This window comes from Fringilla coelebs, assembly GCF_963513975.1.
Source record: "Fringilla coelebs genome assembly, contig: SCAFFOLD_41, whole genome shotgun sequence".
Taxonomy (NCBI): domain Eukaryota; kingdom Metazoa; phylum Chordata; class Aves; order Passeriformes; family Fringillidae; genus Fringilla; species Fringilla coelebs.
Genome location: NW_028167191.1, coordinates 39,767 through 67,309, shown reverse-complemented (window position 1 = coordinate 67,309; position 27,543 = coordinate 39,767). Strand labels below are relative to the sequence as shown.

Here is a 27,543-nt window from a genome sequence, read left to right as displayed (position 1 = left end):
CTCTGATGATCCCGGCACCATGCTGGGCCCTGTTTCAGACTGCAGCAGAGCAGATGTAGATGGGACAGGAGCCCTGCGGGGCTGTCAGGGACCTGCAGCTTGCAAAGTGCTCTGCTCTCCCTCAGGTGCTCTCGGAGAGATCCAGTCCCAGCTGGGCACCTCAGGGCACAAGTGACACTGCCTGTTCCTGGGCACACAGCTGATGTCTGCCTGGAAAGGGGCACAGGTTTTAATACAAGTACATTTCATATTATACGAGCACATTTTTATTATCTGGGTATCATGAGTACTTTTGAGAAATGGCAATGTTTTCCCACCAGGCACAGGAATTTTGAGGATCTACTCAATTCCTCTACTGGTAGCAGAAGAAGAAATGATCTTCCCCTCTACTTGTGTCATTAACATTCAGTCTAATAGTTCATGGACCTCTTCCTACAGGTGTTTCCAGTTCTCCTGGTTAAATGACCATTTTTAAAAACATCTCTTCATTCAGAACAACTGGATCCATGTCTTTCCTGTTCTTCCCAGATTTCCTTCTGCAGCTGCTCTCTGGTCGTTCCATTTTGTCTCCCTTGACTGGCTTCATGCTTTGAGCTTCAGGGAGTTGCCCAATCTTTCAGAAGTTTAAATAACTCCTTAGTCAGCATCTTAGTTCTAGTTTTATCTTTTGTATCACCTCTTCTTAAGACTTTGCCTAAAATCCTTCCTGCAGTCCCTTTGTGGATGGTGGACATGTCAGATGTTGCTGGGATGTCACAAGCTGAGGGAAGGGTTTTGATGTGTCTTAAGTTTTATCATGTTCACATTTTTTACACTGGCCATGAATAGAAACGTTTTTCTTCCTCTGAGTCTCATCAGCTCCTGGTCCCTCAAAGGATACAAACCTGATGAGTTGTGGTTCCCACTCCAGGGGCTGCACTTGGACCTCCCTCCATAGCCAGAGCAGAGCTCCCTTTTCCCAGGAAGTCCCTGGCAATGCAAGGATGAAGGAAACAGGACAGCTGTGGGGGGTCAGGGGCAGGGCAGAGCCAGGGAGAAGAATGACTTTTGCATTTGATGGAGCTGTGCCTTCCCTTGGGTTTGGTCCCTGACAAGAAATGAACATCCCTCTGTGTCTCAGGCAGCTCCTTCTGCAAGAAAGCAGGTGGGAGTTGGAGGCAAGGAGCTGAAAGCTGCAGGTGCAGCCTGGGCTGGAGGGAGCTCAAATTTGCACAAGGCTGCTCTGAGTGCCAGGGCTTGGATGGGGGAAATGGTAGGGTGGGGGTAGGACGGAGTCTGATTGATTGTCAGTCATGAAGACTCTTGATTTTCATATCAATTCAAACTGCATGAGGAGGTACTTGTATTCAGTGTCAATTGGAGATTGCACATATCAATTTATGAACAGGGAAAAAAAACAAATCAGGAACCAATAAAATCTTCTCACTCTGTCTTTTTAAACATAGTTTATTAATTTTAAATAGGCTTCTGAAACCTGTGGAATTATCCACAAAGGATTTGGGAAGTTAAATCAAATTATTCCCAGAGGCTTGGCTTGTTAAGTTGTTCTGAATGTTAATGAGCCCTGGGACACTGAATTCCTGCACTCAAGAGCTGAAGGCTGAACAAGCCTCTGGAGCAGTGACATTCAGCAGCAGCCTCCAAGTTGCTGAGGATGTCAGCAGCCCACACTGAGGCCATCCCTGCCCAGAGCCCGTGGGGGAATGGGCAGACAAGGAGAGCGTCCCTGGGGCTGGGGCAGCACAACTCAGAGGCAGCACAACTCAGAGGCAGCAGGGGCTCCAGCTGGGAAATGGAGTGTGGAATGTGGCTGGGAAAGCCCTGCCTGGGCTGTGCCAAGAAGGACAAACAAGCCCTGACACCCATCCTGAAACAACTCTCTCAAGGAGACATTTCAAAGGAATTACAATTGTTTGTGTCCTCACAAGAAATACGATCAAGAGATTCTCAGGAACTCAAAAGAATAAAACAGTCATTACTGGTAACTTTAGAAAATCAGAGGAACTTGGCAAAAGCTTTTTTATGACATTGTACTGGTTTTGGTTTGTTAATTAAGGATTTTTCTTATTTTGATATTCCTTAATTAATGTATTGATGAGTGTAGTGGCTTTTAGTGTTGGTTAATTCTTTATGTATTTCTTTTGTTGTGAGTTAGGATTAGGAGAAACGTAAAGTAGGCCTAAAATTTTAAAAGGGTATAAAGAAAATTTTATTAAAGATAAATTAAAAAAGAAAAAAAGGAACAAGAATTAAAATTAACTCTTTAGAACAATTGTTTTTTTCTTTACAACTTTTTCTTTTGACTGACAATGTAAAGAAAGAAAACTAAGTATTTCTAGTTAGGTTACTATTTCTAGAATAGTCTTTTTTTAGTTTACTTAGGGAGGAAAGATTTTCTTGTTAAGCTTATGGAGATCTTTTAACAAGAGGAAAAAATAGGTTTTTTTAGGTTCTTTCATGGCAGGGTTGTTTCGTTTGGTTTGGTTGAGATAGGGCCGGGGCCAGGGCCTGCTGCTTCTTTGTTGACTGGAAAAGAAAGAGGAGGTTCCTGGGTTTTTTCATCTTTAATATATGTGTTTCACAGAAACGTGTTCAGTAGCTTCCTGGTTTAATAGACTGTCAGTTACACAAAAAGTTGTGTATTCTTTTTTAAAATTCTTTTAATATTAAACGATGACAGACATTCAATTAAAAAAAAACACTTCTCAAAGCATTGACTTGGCCCATTCACACTCACAAACTCTAAGGCTGTTCAATATAATGTTAATCAAAATTTGCAGGAGCACAGAAACAGAAGAAGATGGCACAGAAAGAAAGAAAGACAAAAAAGACACAATGAGGCGCACATAGACCTACCAACTCCTGGATTCCAGTGTCATTCAGATGGAAATTCCAAGAAGATGCAGGGTCAAGATGTGTGCTTGCCTTGTGGTCAGCCTTCAATACCCCTTGGTCTTCCTGGGCCCTTTCCCCAGGTGGGACTTGGAGTCCTTTGGTCTCTCAGGAGCTGGGCTGGGGGCTCCAGAGGTGGCTGTGGAGCATTGCCTGTGCTGTGCCAGGGACTGGCAGACACTGCTGGGCTGGGATGAGGCTCTGGGGGGATTGGGGTTCCAGGGCAGGGCAAGGCTGGACCTGCCCTTCCTTCCCAACACATGAAATGTTTGAAACCAAGAATATCCTCCAGTTGGTCACAACAGGAAGTGTTGGAGGTGAAACCTCAAATTTGGCCTTGGTCACCTGGCCATGAAGGACAATTCTTTTCCATAGGAAGGAAAGCACAGAGCCCCAGTGTTTGGAAGCCAGGTGAGAGCCTCACTAGTCCATGGCCAGCCAGACTCGTCAGTAATGGCAGATTTTGTTCTGGGAGCAGTCTTCGGATTAAGGAAATTTGGAGGTGGAACCCCAACCTCAGCTATGGATGCCTAGAGAAGCAGGACAGTTCTTTCCCACAGGAAAGAAAGCACAGAGCGTTCCTCAGTGTTTTGCAGACAGATGGGATGCGACCCTCATGAAACCATTGCCAGCCAGACTTGTCCTGGCAATATTCCTATGGGAACAATCCCTGGATATAAGGAAATTTGGCTATGAAATCCCAATTCTGTCCATGGGTGCCTGGAGATGGACATTTCTTTTCCATAGGAAGGAAAGCACGGAGCCTCAGTGTTCCAGCAGCAGATGAGAAGAGACCCTCAACATGCCAAGGTCAGCTGGACCAGTCAGGTGGTCCCTGGGAGGCCAAACCAGCCAAACCTGTTCCATGTTCCCTTGCTTTTATGGGGCCCCATAGTGTCACAATGGTGCCTTGATTCCTTGGGGTCCAGCAACGTAACAATGGACCCTTGGTTTGATTGGGTTCCACAGTGTTGTTATGGCCCCTTGGTTCCAGTAGGCACTGCACTGTCACAATGGTTCTAACAATTTCATGAGGCCTTGCAGTTTCAGAATTGTCTCTGTTATTCCCATGGCCCTACAATGTCATATGACACCTCTGTACCATGAGCCCTGCAATGTCACAACGGACCTTTGGAGCCTGGGAGTTTGCTGTGTTACAATGGTCTCCTGGTCTCATTTGGCTCTAGTGTCACACTGGACCATTGATGACAGGAGGCCCCTCTGTGTCACCCTGGAGCTTTGGTTCCATGCAGCCCTGCAGCGGTGTCCCAATGAACCCATGGTTCAATGGGGTTTCACAATTTCACAATGGCCTTTATGTTCCATGCAGCCCTGCAGTGTCACAAAGGCCACTTGGTTTCATGAGGCCCCACAGTATCACAATGGTCCTCTTGGATTTGTGGGGACCCCCAGGGTCACCATGGTCTCACTGGTGCCATGAGGCCTCACAAGGTCACAATGCTTTGCCTGTTCCATGAGGCCTCATAGTGTTCCAATGGTCTTCATGATTCCATGAGTCCCCTCAGTGTCACTATGGTCTCCTTGGCACCATGGTGCCCCACAGTGTCACAATGGCCCCTTGGTTCCATGAGGATGTGAAGGGTCAAAATGGTCTCTCCATGGTTCCATGAGGCCTTGAAATGTCACAATGGACCTTTGGCTCCATGGGGTCTTACAGTGTCACAATGGTCCCTTGGTTCCATGAGTCCCAGCAATGTCACAGTGCTCTCCATGATTCCATGAGGCCCCACAGTGTCACACTGGTCCCTTGTTCTCACAGGGCCCCACAGGGTCACAATGTAGCAGACACTGAGATGGCTAAGGCCCCATGGAGGATGGAAACTTAGCTATAAGGAAATGCTGAGTCAGAATAGCTAAGCCTGGAGTCTTCACTTAGGTCCTCCCAGCCTAGATTATCTCTCTGTGACCCTATAGGCTATTCACACTAACCCTTACAATTGGTCAGTTTCTGGTCCCCTGTAACCCTATATAACCCTGTAACCCTGGCCCATTCTGGCAGAAGAGCTGCTGTCAGAACCTTTGCGAACCCCCTGCAAATAAACCATCGTGGAATCTCTGAGGCTGCCTTCTCCTCTCTCTCCGTCTGCTTTGTCGAAGCCACTGTGGCCAGCACCTTAGCAGGCTAAGAGCTGAAATTATAAAAGAGCTGAAAATCAGTAAGAGCTGATAATCACTGTGCTTGCTAAGGTGCCAGGCTATAAGGCACTTAGGGCTTGGACACCTGGCCTGTGGAAGGCTGAGCTGCCCGGCCCGAGACTGATCGCCTGAGGAACCCTGATCCAGCATAGATCTCGCTATCCAGCTAGAAGCGGCCCACTGGCATTACACATCACAAGGGTCCCTTGGTCTCACAGGGCCCCACAGTGTCACAATGCTCCCTTGGTCTCACAGGGCCCCACAGTGTCACAAGGCTCCCTTGGTTCCATGGGCCCTGTGCTGCTGCATTCCCCCCTCCCCTTCTCAGTCTGCCCTGCCAGCTGAGAAATGCTCCTTGGGCCTCGGCCTTGGCCAACAGCCCCTGGGCTCAGCTCCTCTGCAGCTCATAACAAACACTGTCTGCTCCAGGCACTGCTGCTGCCCAAACAGCTCCTGGCTCCTTTAGGAGCAGCCCTGGGAACTGTTTCTGTTCCCTCAGTGGCACAACATCCTTGTTCTCACCCTGCCAAAGAAAGCTGTTGATGCCAAGTGTGGCCAGGATGAACCATTGCTGGGACTGAAGCCCCTCCCTTGGGGCCCTGCAAACAGCGCTCCAAAAGGAGCCCTTGGAGCTCTCCGGGGCCAGCGACTCCCTCTGAGTGGGGCCTCTCCGAGCCAGGAATTCTCCCGTTTGCTGCACTCGGGGATCCTGAACAACGATGGAGCCTGGGCTGATCCTACCACTCCTCCAGGCTCAACCCTTGGCCCTCTGGGGAGATGCCAAAGGATCCACAGAGAGCATTTCTTGCCCTCAGGGGAATTTCTCACAGGTACCTTGCACTGAGTCTTTGTGTCTGTGTGCACACAGGAGTGCCTGTGCTGGGGAAATGTGGCAGAAATGCTGCTCTCTGGGGGGTTTGAGTGCCTTGGATAGCTGAGTCAGTCAGGCCTGTAAGGGAGGTTAAGTCATGAGGTCTAAGCTACATTAAATCCTGCTAAGACCTGTTATTTTGCTAAGCTGTTATGTTTAATATAAGTTATAAGCTAAGTTAAAAATTTTTCAGTATTATTCCACTTTTAAATCATTAAGTCATAGGTTTTAAGTTAGGTTAAATACTGTTATGCTCTGTTCTTTTGCTAAATTGTGAAGCTGAATGTATCAGTTAAGGTTAAGGTCTAAGTTAAGTCCTGTTAAGTTTGAGCTCTGTTAAGCTTTAATCTCTTTATTTCTTTTATCTTTGCCTTCACTGTTCTTTTGTCACACACACACAAGGGAGAGTTCTCAGTTCATTTCTGTTTTGATTGCCCGGATTTTGTTTGGTTTTTATGTTGCTTTGTTTCCCTGGTGTGCCTGAAGTGTCCAGTCAGGAGCAGAGTAACTCTTGCCAAGGAACGTTGCTGTGCTGTCACTAATTATCAAATTTGGTTTTTGCTGATCCCTTGCCAAGGATTTTTTCAGTGCTCTCAAGCCCTCGTTTGCAACAGGGTGAAGGAGCCCTGGCCCCTGGAGGCACGGGGACGCTGCTGGGGGGTCCTTGTCTCCCATCCCACCCCCCAGGGCCCCGGCCCCCCGTCCCCATTTCAGGCTCTGGGGTCGATCTCGTGGAACATCCTCTGGTGAAAGCTGCGGTGCCAGGGGTGGAGGGACCTGGGGGGACAGGGGCCCTGCTGTGAACGAGCAGGGTTGGACTCTTCTGGGGGGAATTGTGAGGGGGGGCAGGGCAGACTGACCTCACACAACCCCTGTGATTTTACACAGCCACCTATGATGCCACACAGCCCTTTTGCGATATCACACAGCCATCTGTGATGTCACAGCCCACTCTGGGACATCACGCAGCACCCTTGTGATGTCACAGAGCCAGCTCTGACATTCCTCATTCTAGGAATATCACCCTGGAATGTCATGCAGCTGCACTGTGATGTCACAGAAGACTCTGTGATCTCACAAAGTCACCCTGAGACATCACAGTCTGTTCTGTGATGTCACAGCCTGCTCTATGATGTTACACAGCCACCCAGTGATGTCACAACCCACTCTCTCAAGGCACAGAGACACCCTCTATGATGGCAGAGTCTGCTCTGTGGCTCCTTATCCTACTATATGATGTCATAGACAGCTTTGTGATGTAACAACACCCCTCAGTGATGTCACAAAACCCTCTCTGTGATATCATATTGTCACTCTGTAATGGCACAGCACATACTTTGACCTCACAGCCCACTCTATGATGTCACACAGCCATGCCATGATGTCACAGCCTATTCTGGTATGTCACACAGTCACCTCTGTAATGTTGTAGCTGCTTAATGACCTCACACAACAAACTCTGTGATGTCATAGTACAGCCTGTGACCTCACACAACCCACTCTGGCTGGCTTTGGCCTCCTGGGGGCCACCGCTCATCTGCTTTTAAAACACTGGGGGCCTGTGCTTTTCTTCTCATGGAAAAAAACATCTTTCAAGTCCTGGCAGTCATGGCCAAAGTTGAGAATCAGCCTCTGAAGTTCCTTACATCCAAGGATAGCTCCCAGGGAAAAGCTGCCAGGACTGTCCAGGTTCCCCTGGCTTCCTGAGGGCCAGCTCTCATCTGCCTTTGAAACTCTGGGAATCCGTACTTTCCTTCATGTGGAAAAGAACTGTCCTTCTTGTCCAGGTGCCCATAGACAAAAGTGGGGCTTGGCGTCCCAAATTCTGTCTGTCCAAGGATTCTTCCCTGACTACAGGTCTGGCTTGCCTTGGCCTCCTTGGGGCCACCTCTAATCAGCCTTGGAAACACAGGGACTCCACCCTCTCCTTCCTATGGAGAACTGTCATTCCTGTCAAGGATCCCATGGCTGAAATGGAATTCCATCCCCAAAACTCCCCATATATCCAAAGGCTGCCTTTAGACAAAAGCTGCAAGGACAGACAGGTCTGGCTTGCCTTGGCCTCTGGTGACTGCTTCTCATCTGCCTTCACAACCCTGGGGCTCTCTGGTTCCCTTCCTATAGAAAAGAACTGTCCCTCTTGTCCAGATGCTCTTGGCCTCAGGCACATGACCACTATAGAGTGACTCAGGAGCTCTGTGCTCAGTGGGGTGGAGACTGAGGAGAGCAGAGGAGAGCCCTGGGAGGGATTGAAGGGTGGTTTCAGAGATGGTGGATCCTTTTGACATAGTAGAGAACAGCCAGAGAAAGGAAGAATTAATAGCAAGGGCAGCTGGGGAGGCCCAGACTGGACACAAGGAGAAAGGAATTTCCCTGCCAGGGCAGGGCTGTGGTGCAACACATCCCCCAGAAGGAGCCTGGAGCAGCCCAAGGCTTAGTGTTGACAGGCAGAGGCAGGCAGGAGGCAGAGCTGTCAGCAAAGGAAGGGGCCAGCCAGGTGGGGCAGCCAGGGGATGATGACAGCCTGCAGGGACAGAGGCACAGGGCAGGGACACCGTAGGACAGCCTGGGCTGCACAGGGCAGAGGGATGGGCAGCAGCTGCAAGGCCCTGACAACTCCTGCAGCCCTTTGGCCATGGCTGCTGGCCCTGAGCCTGAGGCCAGCATGGGACAAGTGACCCTTGCAGGCCTGGGGCCTCATTGCTCAGCAGCCTGGCAGGGGCCACCCCATGCTCCTGCCCTTGGCATTGCCCATCCCCACATCCCAATGCCCATCCTGGGAAGAGCCCTGAGCAATGAGGGATGGACAGGATCTGCCTGGAAAGGATCTGCCTGGCCAGGGGCTGGGGCTCAGGCCTTGGCCCTTTGCATTCCTGAAACACATCCAGCTTTGCTCAGCACCAGGGACACCTTTGCTTTGCTTGTCCTCACCTCTGATCAGTGCCTCCAGTGTTCTGCTCTGACTGGAACCTGGGGATACTTTCACACGACTTTTGTCGTCAGTGGGGCCCACGAAATTTTATAGAAAATTTGGACTTTAAATCTGATCTTGAGTCCTTGTGAAGTTCTTTGAGCACACTCTGGGGGACTGGGTGAGATGCAAAGAGTGCCAAAGCTTCCAGAGGGTCATTAAAGTCCTTGTGCTGTGTCTGTGCTGCTGAGCTGGGCTGGGCTCCTGGCCCAGAGGCAGCTCCTGGCAATGGCAGCGCTGCAGAGAGACAGCTCTGGCCAGGAGCAGCTCCTGTGCACAGCCCAGCAGGGCTGGGGCACTGCCAGGGCACCTCAGGGACACCAGCAGGGCACAGACAGAGCTCACAGGGGCTCAGCACTGGCAGGGGCTGTGGCATGTCCCAGAGGGGGCTGTGTCACAGCAGCACCTCTGTGGCTGTGTCAGAGAGGCAGAGAGCAGCTGTGATGTCAGAAAGGGGCTGTGTGACTGCACAGAGTGTGTTGTGTAAGGTGACAGGTTGGGCTATGACATCACAGAGTTTGTTGTGTGAGATCACTGAGCAGTTACAGCATCATAGACGGGATCCTGTGAAATCACAGAGCAGTCTGTCACATCATGGCATGGCTGTATGACATCACAGAGCAGGCTGTGGGGTCAAAGTGTGTGCTATGACATTACAGAGTGGAGGTATGACATCACAGAGAGGGATTTGTGACATCACTGAGGGGATTGTGATATCACTCAGCTGACTGTGACAAAATAGAGTAGAGCAATACAGCAGACTCTGCCATCATAGAGAGTGTCTCTGTTACATCAGAGAGTGGGTTGTGACATCATTGGGGGGCTGTGTAACATCATAGAGCAGGCTATGAAAACACTGAAAAGACTGTGATGTCACAGGGTGACTTTGTGACATCCCAGAGTCTTCTGTGATATCACAATGCAGCGGTATGACATCACGGAGGGATATCCCAGCCCTGGTCCTTTGATATCACGAAGGGGCTTTCTGGCATCACAAAGCAGGCTGTGACATCACAGAGTAGCTGTGTGTGATCATGGAGTTTCCTGTGACAGGCTCTGTGACATCATTGGCAAGAGATCATAGAATGGATGCTGTCATCACAGGGTATCTCACTGACATCACATAGGGTGTGTGACATAACAGACCAGGTTGTGACATCATAGAATGTCTGCATTACACCACACCATGAATTGTGACATCATAAAAAGGCCTGTGACATCACAGGAGGCTGTAAGACCTCACAGGCTGACTATGTGACATCATAGGGGGTTATATGACATCACAGAGGCTCTGAGTGCCATTACAGGGGCTCTGTGTGACATCGCAGGGAAAGTGTGAGGTCACTGGGGAGGTCACTCTGCCCCAGACCCCCTCACACTTCCCCCTACTCCAACCCTGCTTGTGCACAGCGGGGTTCCCTGTCTACCCGGGTCCCCCCACCCTGAGCCCTGCAGCCTCCCCCAGAGGATGTTCCACGAGATCGACCCCAGAGCCTGACACGGGGATAAGGGGCTGGGGCGTGGGGGGTGGGGCTGGGGGACAGGGAGTGTCCCCGTGCCCCCCAGGGCCAGAGCCTGGGCCAGGGCTCCTTCACCCGTTTACGTATAAGGACTTGAGAGCACTGAAAAAATCCCCGTCAAGGGAGCAGAAAAAAACAGATTTAATATTTAATAGAGAGGACAGCAAAGTTCCTTGGCAAGAGTCATTCTTGACTGGACACATCAGGCACACCAAGGAAACAAAGCAACAACAAAACCAAACAGAATCCAGGCAATCAAACCAGACATGAACCAAGAGCTGTCCCTGTGTGTGTGTGTGACAAAAGGACAGTGAGGGCAGGGATAAAAAGAATATAGACTAAAAGCTAAACAGAGGTCAAAGTTAATGGGACTTAAATTATATCTTGACCTTCATTGATGCTTTCAACTTCACAATTTAGCAAAAGAACAGAGCTCAACAGGATTTCACCTTACTTATAACCTACAACTAAGCAATTTAACAGAGGAATAACACAACAATATTCAACATCGCTTATAACTTTTATTACACATAACAGCTTAGCAAAAGAACAGCTCTTGGAAGCATTTAGCTTAGACCTCATGACTTAACCTCACTTACAGGCCTGACTGACTCAGCTATCCAAGGCACTCAAACCCCCCAGAGAGCAGCATTTCTGCCACATTTCCCCAGCACAGGCACTCCTGTGTGCACACAGACACAAAGAGTCAGTGCAGGGAACCTGTGAGAAATTCCCCTGAGGGCAGGAAATGCTCACTGTGGATGCTTTGGCATCTCCTCAGCAGGCCAAGGGTTGAGCCTGGAGGAGTGGGGGGGTTTGCCCAGGCTCCATCATTATTCGGGATCCCCAAGTGCAGCAAACGGAAGAGTTCCCGGCTCAGAAAGGCCCCACTCAGAGGGAGTCGCTGGCCTCATGGAACCATGGAGACACCATTAAGACACTTCACAGCCTCATGGAACCAAGGGGACATTGTGACACTGTGGGGCCTCATGGAACCAGTGAGACCATTGTGACACTGGGGGTCCCCACAGAACCAAGAGGACCATTGTGATACTGTGGGGCCTCGTGAAACCACGAGGCCTTTGTGAGCAGGGCATCATGGAACCAAAGGTCCATTGTGACATTGCAGAGCCCCCTGTCATCAGTGGTCTATTGTGATCCTATGGAGCCAAAGGAGACCATTTTGACATTGTAGGAGACATGGAACAGAGGAGTCACGTGTCATTGTGAGGCCTGGGGAACCACAGAGACCATTGTGACACTGCAAGGCCACATGGAATCATTGGGACCATTGTGACACTGCAGGACCTTATAAAACCTAGGACCCATTGTGACACTCTGGGACCCCATTGAATGAAGGGTCCATTGTGACACTGCTGGACCCCATGGAATCAAAGCACCACTGGGACACTGCGGGGCCCCCATGGAACCAAGGGGACCATGGTGATACTGCAGGGCCCCATAAAACCAAGGGAACACAGGACAGGTCTGGCTGGTTTGGCCTCCCATGGACTGCCTGACTGGTCCAGCTGACCTTGGCATGTTGAGGGTCTCTCCTCATCTGCTGCTGAAACACTGGGGCTCCATGCTTTCTTTCCCAATGAAAAAGAACTCTCCTTCTCTGGGCACCCATGGTCAGAATTAGGATTTCACCTTCAAATTTCATTATATCCAGGAATTGTTCCCATAGGAATATTGCCAGGACAAGTCTGTCTTGCAGTGGTTTCTTGCAGGGTCACTTCCCATGTCCCCAAAATATTGGGGGAGGCTCCATCCTTTCCTTCCTATGGGAAAGAACTGCCATGTTTCTCCAGGTGCCCATGGCCAAGATTGGGGTTCCACCTCAAAAATTCCCTACATCCAAAGACTGCTCCCAGACAAAATCTGACATTCCTAACAAGTCTGCCAGGCCTTGGACTAGTGAGGCTCTCACCAGCCTTCCAAACACTGGTTCTCCGTGCTTTCCTTCCTATGGAAAAGAACTGTCCTTCTCCTCCAGGTGCCCATGGCCAGAATTGGGATTCCACCACCAACATTGCCTTACTGTGACAGACTGGAGGAGATTGTTGGCTTGAAACATTTTGTGTGTGAGGGAGGAAGGGGCAGGTCCAGCCTTGCCGTGCCCTGGAACCCCAGCACTGCCCTGCCCTGAGGCCTAGCCTCAGAGCCTCTATCCCAGCCCAGCAGTGTCTGCCAGTCCCTGGCACAGCACAGGCAAAGTTCCACAGCCACCTCTGGAGACCCCAGCCCAGCTCCTGAGGGACCAAATGACCCCAAGTCCCACCTGGGGAAGGGTCCAGGAAGACCAAGGGGTATTGAAGGCTGACCACAAGGCAAGGACATATCCTGACCCTACCTCCTCTTGGAATTTCTATCTAATCATCACTGTAATCCAGGAGTTTGTACCTTTGTGTATATGATTCTCTATATCTTGTCTTTCTCTCTTTTTAATTACCTCTTTTTGCACAGCCTGAGTAATTGTAAATTGAACAGGCTTAGAGATTATGAAGTTAAATGGGCCAAATTAATGCTTTGAGAAGTGTTTTTTGTTGATTGAATGTTGAATGAAACCTTTTGCCAAGTTTCTCTTATGTTCTAAAATTGCCAGTAAAGGCTGCTTTGTTCTTTTGAGCTCCTGAGAATATTTGGTTGGTATTCCTCCAGTGCATCTAACTCAGAGTACACAAACAATTGTAATTCCTTTGAAATGTCTCATTGAGAGAGTTGTTTGGGGGATGGGAGTCAGGGCTTGTTTGTCCTGCTTGGCACAGCCCAGGCAGGGCTTTCCCAGCCACATTCCACACTCCATTTCCCAGCTGGAGCCCCTGGCGCCTCTGAGTTGTGCTGCCCCAGCCCCAGGGATGCTCTCCTTGTCTGCCCATTACCCCAGGGGCTCTGGGCAGGGATGGCCTCAGTGGGGGCTGCTGACATCCTCAGCAACTTGGAGGCTGCTGCTGAATTTCACTGCTCCAGAGGCTTGTTCAGCCTTCAGCTCTTCATTGCAGGAATTCAGTTTCCCAGGGCTCATTAACATTCAAAACACCTTAACCAGGCAAGCCTCTGGGAACAATTTGATTTTAATTTTCAAATCCTTTGTGGTTAATTAGACAGATTTCAGAAGCCTATTTAAAGTGACTACAGGCTATTTAAAAACACAGGGAGAAAAGATTTTTTTACATCCTGTTTCATTTTCCTTTTCCTGTTAATACATTGATATGTGCAATCTCAAATTCACACTGAATCAAAGTACTTCCTCATGCAGCTTGAATAGATATGAAAATCAAGACCCTTCATGGCTGACAAGCAATCAGACTCTGTCCCTACCCCCACCCCACCATTTGCCCCATCCAAGCCCTGGCACTCAGAGCAGCCTTGTGCAAATCTGAGCTGCCTCCAGCCCAGGCTGGACTTGCAGCTTTCAGTTCCTTGCCTCCAACTCCCACCTGCTTTCTTTGGAGAAGGAGCTGCCTGAGACACAGAGGGATGTTCATTTCTTGTCAGCCTACAAAGCCAAGGGAAGTCACAGCTCAATCGAGTGCAAAAGTCATTGCATGGTTTCAAGGGACAATTGTGACACTCTGGAGCCTTCTGGAATCAAGGACATCACTGTGACTTTGTTGGGCCACATGGTCCTAAGGGACTAGCACAAAGCAGCGGTGTGAGATTTAGTCCGGCTGTAACTCAGAGTCAGCCAGATTTTACCCCGAAAAAATTGGGCATGAGTTTCAAGCCCTGGGAATCCTTTGTTTAACTTAGGGTGAGCTTGAGAGTTCCCTTCAAAAACCTGCAGTGTTGTTATGCTAAGTTGTCCAAGTTCTGCTCCCCTATTGGTTACTTGTTTCCCCTGTATGGGTATTGTTCTAGAGTGTTCTACCCCCAAGTGTATATATTGTTGCTTTGCCTTTATCTCGGGTCTTTGGATATCACCCCTTGTACTCTGCTCAACTTCTCCATGTTTTTTGTTTTTTACCCTGTACGAACGCTCCTTTTGCCCAACTCCATTGATTCTACCTGTAGGAGTGATGGAGGATAGGACGGTCTGGAGGGATGGAGACGAGAGATCTGTGAAGCCAGGTCTTGGAACTTGTGGTTTACTGCAAAGCGCAAGGGTTCAGGGGCCTTGTTTGGAGCTGCCAGCCACAGCTCAGAGCAGGCCTGACAGAGGAGCTCCAAAGAGGCACCTGATACACCCGAAAGAGGAGGGGAGTTCCTGTTACAATACAATAAATCTTCTTCTGTGCTGCATATTCTAATTCTCACTAACCAATCTAATACAAGATACAAACCCTATAGCATTTACATACAGCTTATAAGAACCATTACACTACCATACTGTGTTACATTTAAACCCCTAAAAATTACTCTTTGGACCCCTTCTGCCAAGCTAGTGAGACAGTAGAAATTTTCCAGTGCAGAAATCTGTTTGGATTTAGGTGAAACTTACATCTTTAAGTTAAGTCTTTAGTTTGAAAACCTAGCTATTTAGTCTGCCTGTTCTTGCAAGAGCCTAGGCTCAGAGAAACTGCTTCAGCGAAGGACAGAGATAAGGAGGGGAGACAGAGGGAGATAGAGACAGAGGCTGCTGGTGAGGGGGGGCAGGTCAACCTTACCTAGCGTACTTCTGATAAAGAAGGACTAGCGCTAAATGTCAGGCGAAGTTTGTAAAGTGAATATGTATGAACCTATTGTGAAATTGCATGCATATACATTTGAGAGAAGGATAAAATGAGACTTGGAGCCCAAAGAAGTACGCATGCCTTTTGAAGGGAGTAATCCCCGCATGCATCCAGTCCTGCAATAGATATACTGACTTTACAACTTTCAAAAGTTGTGGAGTTTTTGATCTTTTCTGCAATACAGCTACCCCCAATGATTTTAGTGATTCATTTTGAGTCTTTTCATCCTGGACTTGTTTCTCTAGTGCCTGTTTAAGGCAATCAATAAATTGCATGTAGGGCTCTCCAGGTTCTTGTCTTATGTTTACATAATCCAAATTGGGGGTGCTACCATCCAGTACCTGCATTAAAGCTTTCAAAGCTATCTCTTTTATATCATCCACTACTTTTCTGGGGATACCTGCTGCTTGATCATCTGGCAGGCTGTGTTTTCCTTTTCCAGCTAGATGGTTGATTGTCAATTCCTCCCTTGCCTCATTATTAGCATAGTCTGCTGTTAATTGATTTAGTAAACACTTCCATCCCCTTCCCACAGGGTGCATTCTGTAGGTGACAACAACATGGTCATAATATATTTTAAATCATAGGGGGTTAAGACATGTGCTGTAAACATTGGCCCTCATTAGGCCATTAAAATAAGGTGAGTCCCTTCCATGGTCTTTATCTGCCCATCTCAGCTCCTTGATTTCCCCATAAACCAATGGCTGATACCTGGGATTCTGACCCGTTCTTTCATAACATACCAGGGCAATGAGGAATTTCAAGACTATTTGCCAGTCTTCCTCCTTAACTGCCTAATTCCAGATCGTCTCCCAGGGATCTTCTGGGGTTGAGGGGCAAGGTGGCTCTGGGCAGTCCAAACTGTCTTCTGGGGAGGAAGAGGAACTTGGAGCAGAAACATTCAGGTTAGAAATAATGTGAAAGCTGGACTAAGTATCTTTGATCATGGGGTTATATTGTTGCCAGAGGGTTAAGGCAAAGGGTGCTGCCATTTTGTCAGGTGTTGGGGAGGAAAGGCCTTGATTTAGGAGGACGGACTTCAGGGGTGCAGTTCTGGAGGCGTGGCCCAGGGTGGAGGTGGAATGATTGACAGTGGGGGCATGGCCCATAGTTGTGGGGGTGGAGTCTGGAGGTTCGTTCAGGGCAGAAGAGTAGGTTGTAGTCACAGGAAGTGAAGGAGCCAAGATGGAGGGAGGACGGTCAAACTCAGGGGCATCTGGAAAATTTTTAATGATCCACCTCACTATTGATTTTAATTTCTTATTTGAAGATATTTGGTCATGATGAGAATTAACTTAAAGCATCCATATACGCGCCTTTCTACTTTGGACATCCTGCTGCCCATTTTTCTCTTTCTCCGCCTTAGGTGGAACAGCCACTGATGGATGCATATTGTAAAAACACAGTGGCAAAATGGGCAATAATTGTCCTGCATTTCCCCAAGCCCACCTGCAATCCTACGCAGGTGAAATTGTCGTTGTCCTTGCGGATCCTGGCCGAGGTCCCTCGAAGCAATGATAAATCTTCCAGCCCGGCACAGTCCAAAATCCTGGGGAGCGCTGGCCTATCCATCAGCTAATCCCAGCTGACATGACTGAATGTCAGAGTCCCAGTTCTGGCGCCAAATATCGCGATGAGGGTGGCTGTGACAAACCTCTCTGGTTCCCTGACTTCAGGGCGAAGGTGGCGAAAATTAAAAGGAGCAGTTTTTGGAGAAGATGAAACAGGAAAGCCTTATAAATATGATTGCCTGGCAAAAGATTTTGAGAATATGAAAACTTTAAGTGAGATTGAAATGAAAGCAAACTTTGAGATACCAAGCCTTACTTACTGAACAACTGGAAACCAATGGTATGGCTAGCTGAAGGTAATCTCCTTTTAATTAAACAATACCCTCTGCTTGCAGAAAGGTCCAAGGGTCCGAGCAGACCCTACTAGCTTGGCAGAAGGGGTCCAAAGAGTAGTTTTTAGGGTTTAAAATGTAACACAGTATGGTAGTGTAATGATTCTTATAGGCTGTATGTAAATGTTATAGGATTTGTATCTTGTATTAGATTGGTTAATGAAAATCAGACTATTCAACACAGAAGAAGACTTATTGTATTGCAATGGGAACCTCAGTCTCTCTCTCTCTCTCATCCCCTTTACCACACTCTTGCCTTCTTTCTCTTTACCACCCTCTTTACCTTTCTCTCCCTCTTTTGGGCCTGCTCCAAGCAGCGGCTGGCAGCTCCAAGCAGGGCCTGTGCACCCACGGCCTTTGCAATAAACCACAAGTTCCAAGACTTGGCTTCAGAGATCTCGCATCTCCATCTGTCTCGACCGTTCTATCCCCCACCCCTCCGACAGATCTCATCCAGCCTCTGACAGCGACCACGGTGACACTACGGAACCTCATGGAACCACATGTCAGTTGTGACAATGCAGGTCCAAGGACACCATGGTGACAATACGGAAAGTCACGGAGCCATGGGTCAGTTGTGACAATGTGGGTCCAAGGACACCACGGTGACACTCTGGAACCTCATGGAAACAAGGGGCCATTGTGATACTGTGGGGCCTCATGGAATCAAGGAGACCACTGTGGAATTTGGGGGCCTCAAAGGAACCAAGGATCCATGGTGACCCTGTGCAGCCCAGAGGGTCACAGAAGAGCCATTGTGACACAGCGAGGGCGCATGGAGCTGAAGGGCCATGGTGATACATCAGGGCTTTGTGGAACCAGAAAGCCACTGTGACATTGCAAGGCCCCATGGAAGCACAGGGGCATTGTGACACTACAGAAGCAAGGGGAACAATGTGACACTCCAGGGCCTCATGGAACCAAGGAGACCTTTGTGACACTGTGGAGTCCCACAAAACCAAAGGAACATGGAACAGATCTGGCTGGCTGGGCCTCCTGGGGGCTACCTGACAGGTCTGGCTGACCTTGGCATGCCCAGGGCTGCTTCTCATCTTCCCCTGGAACACTGGAGCTCTGGGCTTTCTTTCCTGTGGGAGAGAACTGTCCTTTTCTTCCAGAGGCCCATGGCCAAAATGGGGATTCCTCCTCCAAATTTCCTTATATGCAAAGGTTGTTCCCAGATGAAATCTGCCAGGAGAGACAGATCTGGCTGCCTTGGATACCCAGGGGCCACCTCTCATCTGTCTTTGAAATACTGGCACTATGTGCTTTTCTTTCTTAGGTGAAGAACATCCTTCTAGACCAGTCACCCATGGCCAAAACTGGGAATCTGTCTCCAGAATTCTATATATCCAAGGATACCTCCAGACAAAAGCTGCCAGGACTGACTGGCTGGCCTTTGCTTCCTGAGGACTGGCACTCATCTTTCTCTGAAACGCTGGGGCTCTGGTCTTTCCTTCGTAATGAAAAGAACTCTTCTTCCTGTCCAGGTGCCCATGGCCAAAATGGAGATGCCACCTCCAAAATGCCCTATGTCCAAGGATAACCCCTAGACAAAAGGTGCCAGGAGAGACAGGTCTGGCTGGCTTGGCCTAAGGGGGGGTAACCTCTCATCTTTTTCCAGAACACTTGGACTTTGCGCTTTTCTTTCCTATGGGTAAAAACCATCCATCTTGACCAGGTGCCCATGGGCAAACCTGGGATTCCACCTCCAAAACTCTGTACATCCAGAGATTGCTCCCAGGTGAAAGCTGCCAGGACAGACAGGTCTGGCTTCCCTTGGCTACTTGGTGGCTGCCTCTCACCTGCTTTTGGAACACTGGGGCTCGGGTCATTTCCTTCCAATGGAAAAGAACTGTCCTTCCCCTCCAGGTGTCCATGTCTGAAATTGGGATTTCACCTCTAAAATTCTGTATATCCAAGGGTTGTTCCCAGGCACAATCTGCTAGTACCGCCAAGTCTGGCTGGCCTTGGCCTCTGGTGACTGCCCCTGCAACACTGGGGCTGGGTTCTTTCCTTCCCATGGAGATCATAGGGACACAGTGGGGACCTCATGGCACCAAGGGGATCATTGTGGCACCACTGGAGCCCATGGAACCAAGGGGCCATGGTGACACAGCAGGGCTTCATGGAACCCAGAGACCCTTATGAACTCTGTGGGGCCTGATGGAACCATGGAGACCATTGTGACCCTTCAGGATCTCGTGTCACCAAGGGGACATTGTGACACCTCAGGGCCCTTGGGACACTGTGGGGCCCCATGGAACTGAGAAAACATGGAAGCAAGGGACCCTTGGGACACTGTGGGGCCCCATGGAACCGAGGGAACATGGAACAGGTCTGGCTATCTTGGCCTCCTAGGGGTCACCTGACAGGTCTGGCTTATCTTGGAATGTCAAGGACTGCCTCTCATTGGCTCCTGGAGCGCTGGGGCTCCATGCTTTCCTGGCTATGGAAAAGAACCATCCCTCTTTTTTTTAGTTGCTCATTTCCATAATTGCTACTTTCCCTAAATATTTCATCTATGCAAGGGGATCTCGCAGAATAAACCTGCCAGCTCTATCTGGCCTTGGCCTCTGGTGGTCTCCTCTCATCTGTCCCTGAAACACTGGGGCTCTGTTCCTTCATTCCTATGGACTAGAACAGGCTTTCATGTCCAGGGACCATGGCCAAAATTAGAATTTGGCCTCCCCAATTCCATCTATCCAAGGATTGGTCCCAGACAAAAGTAGCCAGGACAGACAGGTGAGGCTGGCCCTCTTGTCTGGTGATTTTCACACACTATGAGCTGAATGTTTTCACTTGAAAACACCTTGGAGAGGCTCCAGAGATCTCTCAAGGAGGGGTTTTGAGGGCACATGACCACTACATATGGACAAAGGAGCTCTGTGCTCTGTGCTCTTGTGGTGTTTTTTACATCACGGAAGTGATGTTCTAAGAGAAGCTGCTTGCAGTTTCCTCAGTGTCTGACAATAAAACCAATCAGTAACTAGCTTTGAGAATTGACAATTTCTTAAACACTAAGGAAACTGTACATGGGTCTGTAAAGACACACGTTAAAGACGAAGAAGCCTGGGAGGGTCTCTTTCCCTTCTGGCTGGCAAAGAGGTAACAAGGCTGACCCGGCCGCTGTCTCAGCCAGCACGGGCCAGGCGGCTCCTGCCATGGGGCCAGGCCCCTTCCCAGGGACCCCACTAGGTGCCATTGGCTGCCGGGCCGGGGAGAGGAGGCTGTGGGGCCGAGGCCAGGCTGGGCCATAGCTGCAGTTGCCAACATCTGGGCACTACTGAGCCCTGCCCCGCCACCAGCCCAGGCCGAGCCAGGATCTGCCAGGCCCCAGGAGCAGCCCCAGGCCATGCCAGCTCGGCCAAGATTCTGCCATTGTTGGGGTTCACCCACAACCCCCGGGCAGGGTGAGGAGAAGCCATCGGCCCCCAGCCATGCTGCTGCTGTGTTCCGGCCTGGCTGCTGAGATCCTGGCCCTCTCCCCAGTGCGGCCCATCCTGACACAGCCCCAGAGCAGCCACTGCAGGAACCTCCATCATAAAACAGCTCCAGCCTGCAAGGACTGAGCCCAGCCGGGGTCACGGAACAATCTGCAGGCCCCAAGTGAGATATGAACTCTTTCAGTGCTTCCATCCTCCCTGGAGTGAGAGAAAAGGACAATTTGCAGGCACATAGAGAAGCAACATGAACACACCAAGGTCAGTGAAGGGGAAGTTGAGTTCCTGATGGGAGGGATGAGGAGATGCCTTGATCTTGGGGCTGAAATCCTCTTGTAAAGCTTTGGAGAAGGATGTAATTGATACATCCGACTCTCTTTTTCCCTGTAAGGCATTGAAAAGTTTGGAGAGGTGACTTGTTCAACAAAGGCTTTCATAGTTAAGTAAGCAAATGTTGAAGCGGCTGTGATCCCATGAGAAGTTTGAACAGAGAAAAAGAAAAGAGTGATGAGACCCTGTGCCCTCACAGAGAGAAGAAGAAGACCTCTGTTCCTAGAGATGAAGATGATTTCAGAAATAGATGAAGCGAACCTTTGCTCTTAAACAGCTCATCTTTAAACTAATACCCCATTAGATGACAAAGTCCACAAACACCGCTGTTGGGAAAACTGTAAAAAAATCTGAGGGGCTTCACAATTGCAGATTTTCCAGGCAGCTGCTATTTGTGAGAATTGAGAGCCATGAGAGAACTGTTTTCGTATGGAGATGTCTCCATAGCATGAAAGAGAGACTCCTCTACCTAAGTGAACTGAAGAAAGACTATTCTAGAAGTGGTAAATTGACTGAAAGTTTTAGGTTTTGTCTCTTTACATTCCCAGTAAGAAAGAAAGGGTTTTAGGGAGAGGAGAAGTGTTCTGAATGTTTTTTTCTGATTCTTATTACTCTTTCTGTTAGTTACTATTAAGAAAATTTTCTTTATACACTTTTAAAGTTTTGGGCCAACATTGCCTTTCTCCTAATCCTACGTCACAGCAGGAAATGAGTACGCAGAGTATAGTGAGTGCACTGGTAATTAGCCAATACTGGACCAACCACAATAATTGATGCATTCTCCAAGAAATCTGAAATTGCCAAACCAAAACCACTACAGAAACCTTCCTGATGAATGGCATGAGAGCAGAAGGGAAATCAAGGCAAAGCCATGGTTTGTCAGAACTTGTCTTATCCTAATGATCCCAGTGGTGCATTTGGAGCTGAGCCCTGGAACCTCAGGGCCTGAGAGGAGATGGCACAAACCTTTCCAGGAGTCTAAGTCAGAAGAAAACCCCAAAGCCTCTCAAGGCATGAATGGGTCCCACTGAGGTTCATCCCCAACACAGGCTCCTCATGGACTCCTTGGAGGAGAAAACTGGAGGCCAGGATGGCATAACAACTTCTCAGAGATTCAGTGCAAAAAAGAAAATTTAAAGTACCTTAAAAAATCTTGAGTATCTCAAAGTAATAATGAGCCCCACTGAGTGTCCGTACAAAGCTCTCAAGGGACTCATTAAAGCAGATAATTGGGTCTATGATTGAACAAACCTCTCATAGAGTCTGTATCAAAAGGGAAACACCAAGTACCTTAAAATAACTGAAGTACCTTGAAGTACTAATGAGCCCCACAGAGTGTTGTTACTGACAAAGCCTCTCCAGGGACTAATTAAAGCAGATAATTGGAGGCCATGATTGCACAAACCTCTCAGAGATTCCAAGGCAAAAGCCAAACCCAAAGTCCTTTGAAAAACCTGCAGTCCCTGGGAGCATGAAGGGGCCACCCCAGGGCCATTGCTGAGCAAGGCTCCCCAGGGACTCCTTCCAGCAGATCCTTGAGGCCACAGGGATGTGGGCTAGGGGGGGATGCTGAGGGTAGGACAAGGGGCTGACAGTGCCCAGCCTGGCTGGGGCTGTGCCAGGAGGCCCCAGTGCCTCAGGACAAGGTGTCTCCTCCCAGCCCTTGGTGGCACAGACCCTGCTGTGCCCAAGGGCACCACGACTTGGCTTCCCTTTGTTCCTACCTGTGCTCATTGCCTCCAGTTCTCTACTCTGTCTGGGGCCTGGGGACACTTTCTCAGTCATGTCCCTCAGTGGATCCCATTAAAAGTGAAAGAAACTTTGGAGTTGTATTCTGACTTGGAGTTCTTGAGAGGTTCCTTCAGCTCCCTCTCAGGGACTGATGTTCAGGGCCTGAGCACCAAAGCTTCAGAGGCTCATTAAAGTCCTTGTGCTGTGTCTGTGCTGCTGAGCTGGGCTGGGCTCCTGGCACAGAGGCAGCTCCTGGCAAGGGCAGTGCTGCAGTGAGACAGCTCTGGCCAGGAGCAGCTTCTGTGCACAGCCCAGCAGGGCTGGGGCACTGCCTGCAGCCACCCCAGGCACAGCACAGAGGCACAGAGGGGTTAAACTCAGCCTGGGCTGGGAGCACAGAGCAGAACTCATTTAGGGCTCACTAGAGCAGAAATCATCCCAGGTTTGAAACAGTCATTGCCTGGCTGTGGGAAGAGAAGCTGCAGTTCCTGCAGGGATTTCCTGATGCTGGCACATCCCACAGCTTTGAGGACCTTTCAGGAGGACTCTCAGAGCTGCTGCAGGGCAGGGCTGTGGCCCTAGGGCAGGGCTGGCTTTCCCTGCTGCCCCAGCCCAGGCACAGCCCAAGGCAGCTCCTGTTGCCAGGCTCTGCTGCAGGGCTGAGCAGCCGGGGCTGCAGCCAGGGGTGCCCAGGGCTGTCCTGCAGAGCAGGGTCCTGCAGCCCAGGGTGCTGTGCTGGGGCAGGGACTCTGCTGCCTGCCAGGGACAGCTCTCAGCCATCCCGGGGAGCTGCTCCCAGCACTGGGGAGAAGCTGTGGGGGGAAGGAGCCACCATGAACAGGGCAGGTGCTGCTGCTGAGAGGGGCTGGGTGGGGCAGGGCTGCTCCCAGCTCCAGACTAGCCTGGGCACAGTTCTGGAGGACACTTCCCAAAAGCAGGTAAGCCTGAGATTGCTGGAAAAGTCAGGAGCTTTCCTGAGAGTGTTTGCTATTTCCTGCCTGGAGAAAGATGGGAAATTTGGGGTGATGACAAAAAGATTTTTGCTTTTTATATATTTCTCATGTATTCATAGCTCTGTAAATTACTGGTATATATTTATAACACTACAATCCTTACTTAACTGTATTAAACTCCTAATTAACTCTTTTTAACTACTGTTATATACTTTATAACGATAATCCTTAATTAACTCTAGTATGTTTCCTTATCTTTCTCTTAGATTTTAGAACAATAAGCTGTCTGTCTAAATACATTCCTGACATACTGTCTAGTCTCATTATCAAGAAGAGGACCTACAAGAAGAACAGGGTTTTTTTACCAGAATGTGAGCAGTCATAATAAAAAGTAAAGGTAAAGAAGCCCTTGGACCTACTCCAATGTTTTCACCCAGGGGTGTGTAACCAGGGCAACTGAATCTCCTATTGGATCTTCCAGTTAAATATCCTAAATAATCAAACTTAATAAATTGTTGAAATCAGGGGCCAGGATGTGCCCAATCCCCACTGGGACATCTGGAAGCTTCCAATAAATGTCTGGTTTTTACTTTACTGTTCTAACACTCTTGCAAGGGGTTTTTTCCCTTGTGATTATAAAAAACAGGGCAATAAGGGAAGCAGAGCAGGAATTGTGCAGAACATTGTGAGTTGAAAGGGACACACAGGATCATCAAAGGAATGTTTAAACATTTACAGAGAGTCCAGAACTGTGACTTTGGGTGGTCAGTCTCTCTGCTGGGAGCCTTCCAAAGGGCCCTCAGCCACTCCTCAGCCCTTCACAGCAGCAGCATCACCTTTGCAGGGCCCAGCAGGGCTCTCCTGAGCTGCCCTTGCCCACCTGTACACAGAGCCTGCCCCAGTCAGGGCCATGCACACAGGCAGGTTTCTGTAGGGCTGGGGCCAGGGCACACAGGATGGGATGGGCTCTGTGAGCACTGGCAGGGACAAGGCTCCTCTCAGGAGGGAATGTCCAGGCTCAGGGAGATGCTCAGGGAAGGAGAGGAGGCTGAAGAGAGCAGTGCTGGGGGCAGGAGGGCACTGTTGGTGTGTAGGAGGTGCTGGGCACAGCTGGGCACGGGAACACTGTCCTGAGTGCCCGGTAGTCTCTGCCCTGCCCTCTCAGGCACAGCACCACAACATCTTCTCTTGTTTCTGCACTGCCCTGATATTGTCACTGTTATCTGCTGCTCCCAGGGAGGCTCTGGCTTTTGCAGCAGCTGAGTCAGGAACTGCCCTTGGCATTCCTGCCAGGCAGGTGTGTCCATGGGAATGGGGTGTCCAAGCTTCCCTGGCCCCTGTGGGGCTGTGGGCAAAGCAGTCCATGGGAAAGGGGAATGAGCTGAGGCCCCTCCCTGAGATCCCATCATGGGCACACACAGGGATCTCCTTGCTGTGTCCTTCCAAGCTCTGACCTGCCCTCCTGGGTGCAAGTCTGTGCCAGAGCCTCTGGGAGTTTTCTGAATGTCCCACGGGGAAGGGCAGAGCTGCCAGAGCTGAGGAAATGCTGTTGGGTTTGCCAAGGGAGCCGTGAGTGTCCTTGGCAGAAGGGGTGCTGAGACCTTGCCCAGAGACCTTTAGAGAGGGTGAGACATTCAGGGATCCCTCTGCTCTGGGCAGGGTCTGGTTTATCCCAGGGTAACCCAGGAGTGTGATTGTGCTCTGATTGCAGCCGAAGGTGCAAAGGCAGGGCAGTTGGGAACAAGCCCATGCAGCCCCTCACCTTCCCTGAGCCACAGGGAGTTCTTTGCCTCTCCCAACTCTCTGTCGCAAACTGTGAGTGCAGCAGGAATGCTGGGGATTTCTGACCTCAGAGGGACAGAAATGATGTGTGGGTAGGAAAACAATTTCTTAAATGAGCTCCTGCCTTTCTTTACAAGTTTGAGTGCAGATGCTACCAAGCCTGTCTGCATTAGGAGTGATTCCCCTGACAAATCCTGAATATCCAGCCTTGTCCCCCTGACACATGGCCACAAACCCAGGGCAGAGGGGCAGGGATGGCTCCACAAGAGCCCCCAGGCACAAGCCTGGCCGCTCCTGGCACACTCCAGGACCACAACTGGAGCTCAGGCAGACACTGGGTGAAGGTTTTCCCAGAGCAGGAACAAGGGTGTCCAAATCCCAGTGGGACAGTCTGCGGGGAATAGCCCAGGATTAGCTCAAAGCCACCTCTCCTGACTTGTCACTGTCCTTTCTCCATGAACGGATCCCCGTGGCCAGCCCCAGCAAATGTGCAACAGCAGCTCCATCAGCCACTTCCTCCTGCTGGCATTGGCAGACAAACGGCAGCTGCAGCTCCTGCACTTCTGCCTCTTGCTGGCCATCTCCCTGGCTGCCCTCCTGGCCAACGGCCTCATCATCAGTGCCATAGCCTGCAGCCACCACCTGCACACACCTATGTACTTCTTTCTGCTCAACCTGGCCCTCAGCAACCTGGGCTCCATCTGTACCACTGTCCCCAAAGCCATGCACAATTCCCTCTGGGACACCACGACCATCTCCTACACAGGATGTGCTTCACAGCTCTTTTTCTATCTGTTTTTCATCTCAGCAGAATTTTATCTCCTGACCATCATGTGCTATGACCGCTACGTGTCCATCTGCAAACCCCTGCACTACGAGACCCTCCTGGGCAGCAGAGCTTGTGCCCACATGGCAGCAGCTGCCTGGGCCAGTGCCTTTCTCAATGCTCTACTTCTCGCAGCAAACACATTTTCCCTGCCCCTCTGCCATGGCAATTTCCTGGGCCACTTTTTCTGTGAAATCCCACAGATCCTCAAGCTCTCATGCTCCAAATCCTACATCAGAAAATTTGGGCTTCTTGCTGTTAGTGTGTGTTTAAATTTTGGTTGTTTTGTGTTCATTGTTTTCTCCTATGTGAAGATCTTCAGGGCTGTGCTGAGGATTCCCTCTGAGCAGGGACGACACAAAGCCTTTTCTACCTGCCTCCCTCACCTGGCTGTGGTTTCTCTGTTCCTCAGCACTGCAGTGTTTGCTCACCTGAAACCTCCCTCCATCTCCTCCCCATCCCTGGATCTGGCCCTGTCAGTTCTGTACTCAGTGGTGCCTCCAGCCCTGAACCCCCTCATCTACAGCCTGAGGAACCAGGAGCTCAAGGCCGCAGTGAGGAGACTGATGACTGGATGGTTTCAGAGACATTGAACTGCTGGCCAATTTCTGCAACTCACTTGTAATAAGAGTAATTTTTGATACTTCTTGTTGGTTTTATTTTGGAGGTTCTTTCTCTTTGTTTCACTTGTTTTGATTATCACCAAAGAAATGCCATTGTTTCTGCCATTTCTCGTTTTCTTTCTCTTCACCTTCCTTGTGAGCACAGACTGTGTCAATGAGGCACTCTCGGTGGCTTGAAAGGAACTAAAGGATCTCCCAGCAGAGTTCACTGCAGAGATGCCCATTTGTTGCCTTCTCTGAAGCTGCAGCTGCAATGTCTGTGTGCAGAGCTGGGGCAGATCAGTGCTGGCACAGCAGCTGTGCCTAGGAGCAGCAGCACTTGGCGTTGCCAGTGTTGCTGCTGTGGCCCTGCCCCACTGCCCTGGTGGCCCTGGTTTTGCTGTTGGGGCTGAGTTCTCTCGGGACCGGGCACAGTCTTGGGGTGACAGTGCCAGGGCTGCAGCAGAGACAGGCCATGGGCACTGCTGGGGCAGCGCTGATGCCTCAGGCCAGGGCCTGGGGGCTCCAGGCTCCTTGCCCAGGCTCTCTCAAGAACACACCCAGGCCAATGTTTAGCACAGAAAACCCCCGTGAGCAGCCCCAGGCTGGCTGTGGGCAGGCTGGGGGCAAACAGCATGGCTGGTGCTCTGCAAGGGCCCTGGGGGCGCTGGGAAGGAGCAGCAGAGCAGGGGCTGATACATCCCCAGAGCTCTGGACAGCCCAGGGCAGCATCCCAGAGCATCCTCATGGAGCTGCCGATAACATCCCCCCTCTGCAGCCCTGGCCTCTCCCCCAGTTCACACAGGTGCCCCATCCTTGCAGGCACAGACATGGCAGCACTGTCTTAGGAGCCCCTGTTTGCATTGCACAGAGCAGGCAGGAGCAC

The 27,543-nt window shown here is 50.0% G+C and overlaps 1 protein-coding gene across 1 annotated transcript; it reads left to right on the top strand.

The window, feature by feature from the left end:
• Window positions 1-25,715: 25,715 nt before the first annotated feature.
• LOC311166187 (olfactory receptor 14J1-like) lies at window positions 25,716-26,648 on the top strand (the record flags this gene model as incomplete). Its single annotated transcript, XM_084227655.1, has 1 exon — window positions 25,716-26,648. One exon carries the CDS (start codon window positions 25,716-25,718, stop codon window positions 26,646-26,648), a length of 933 nt encoding a protein of 310 aa, XP_084083781.1.
• Between the last annotated feature and the right edge of the window lie 895 nt (window positions 26,649-27,543).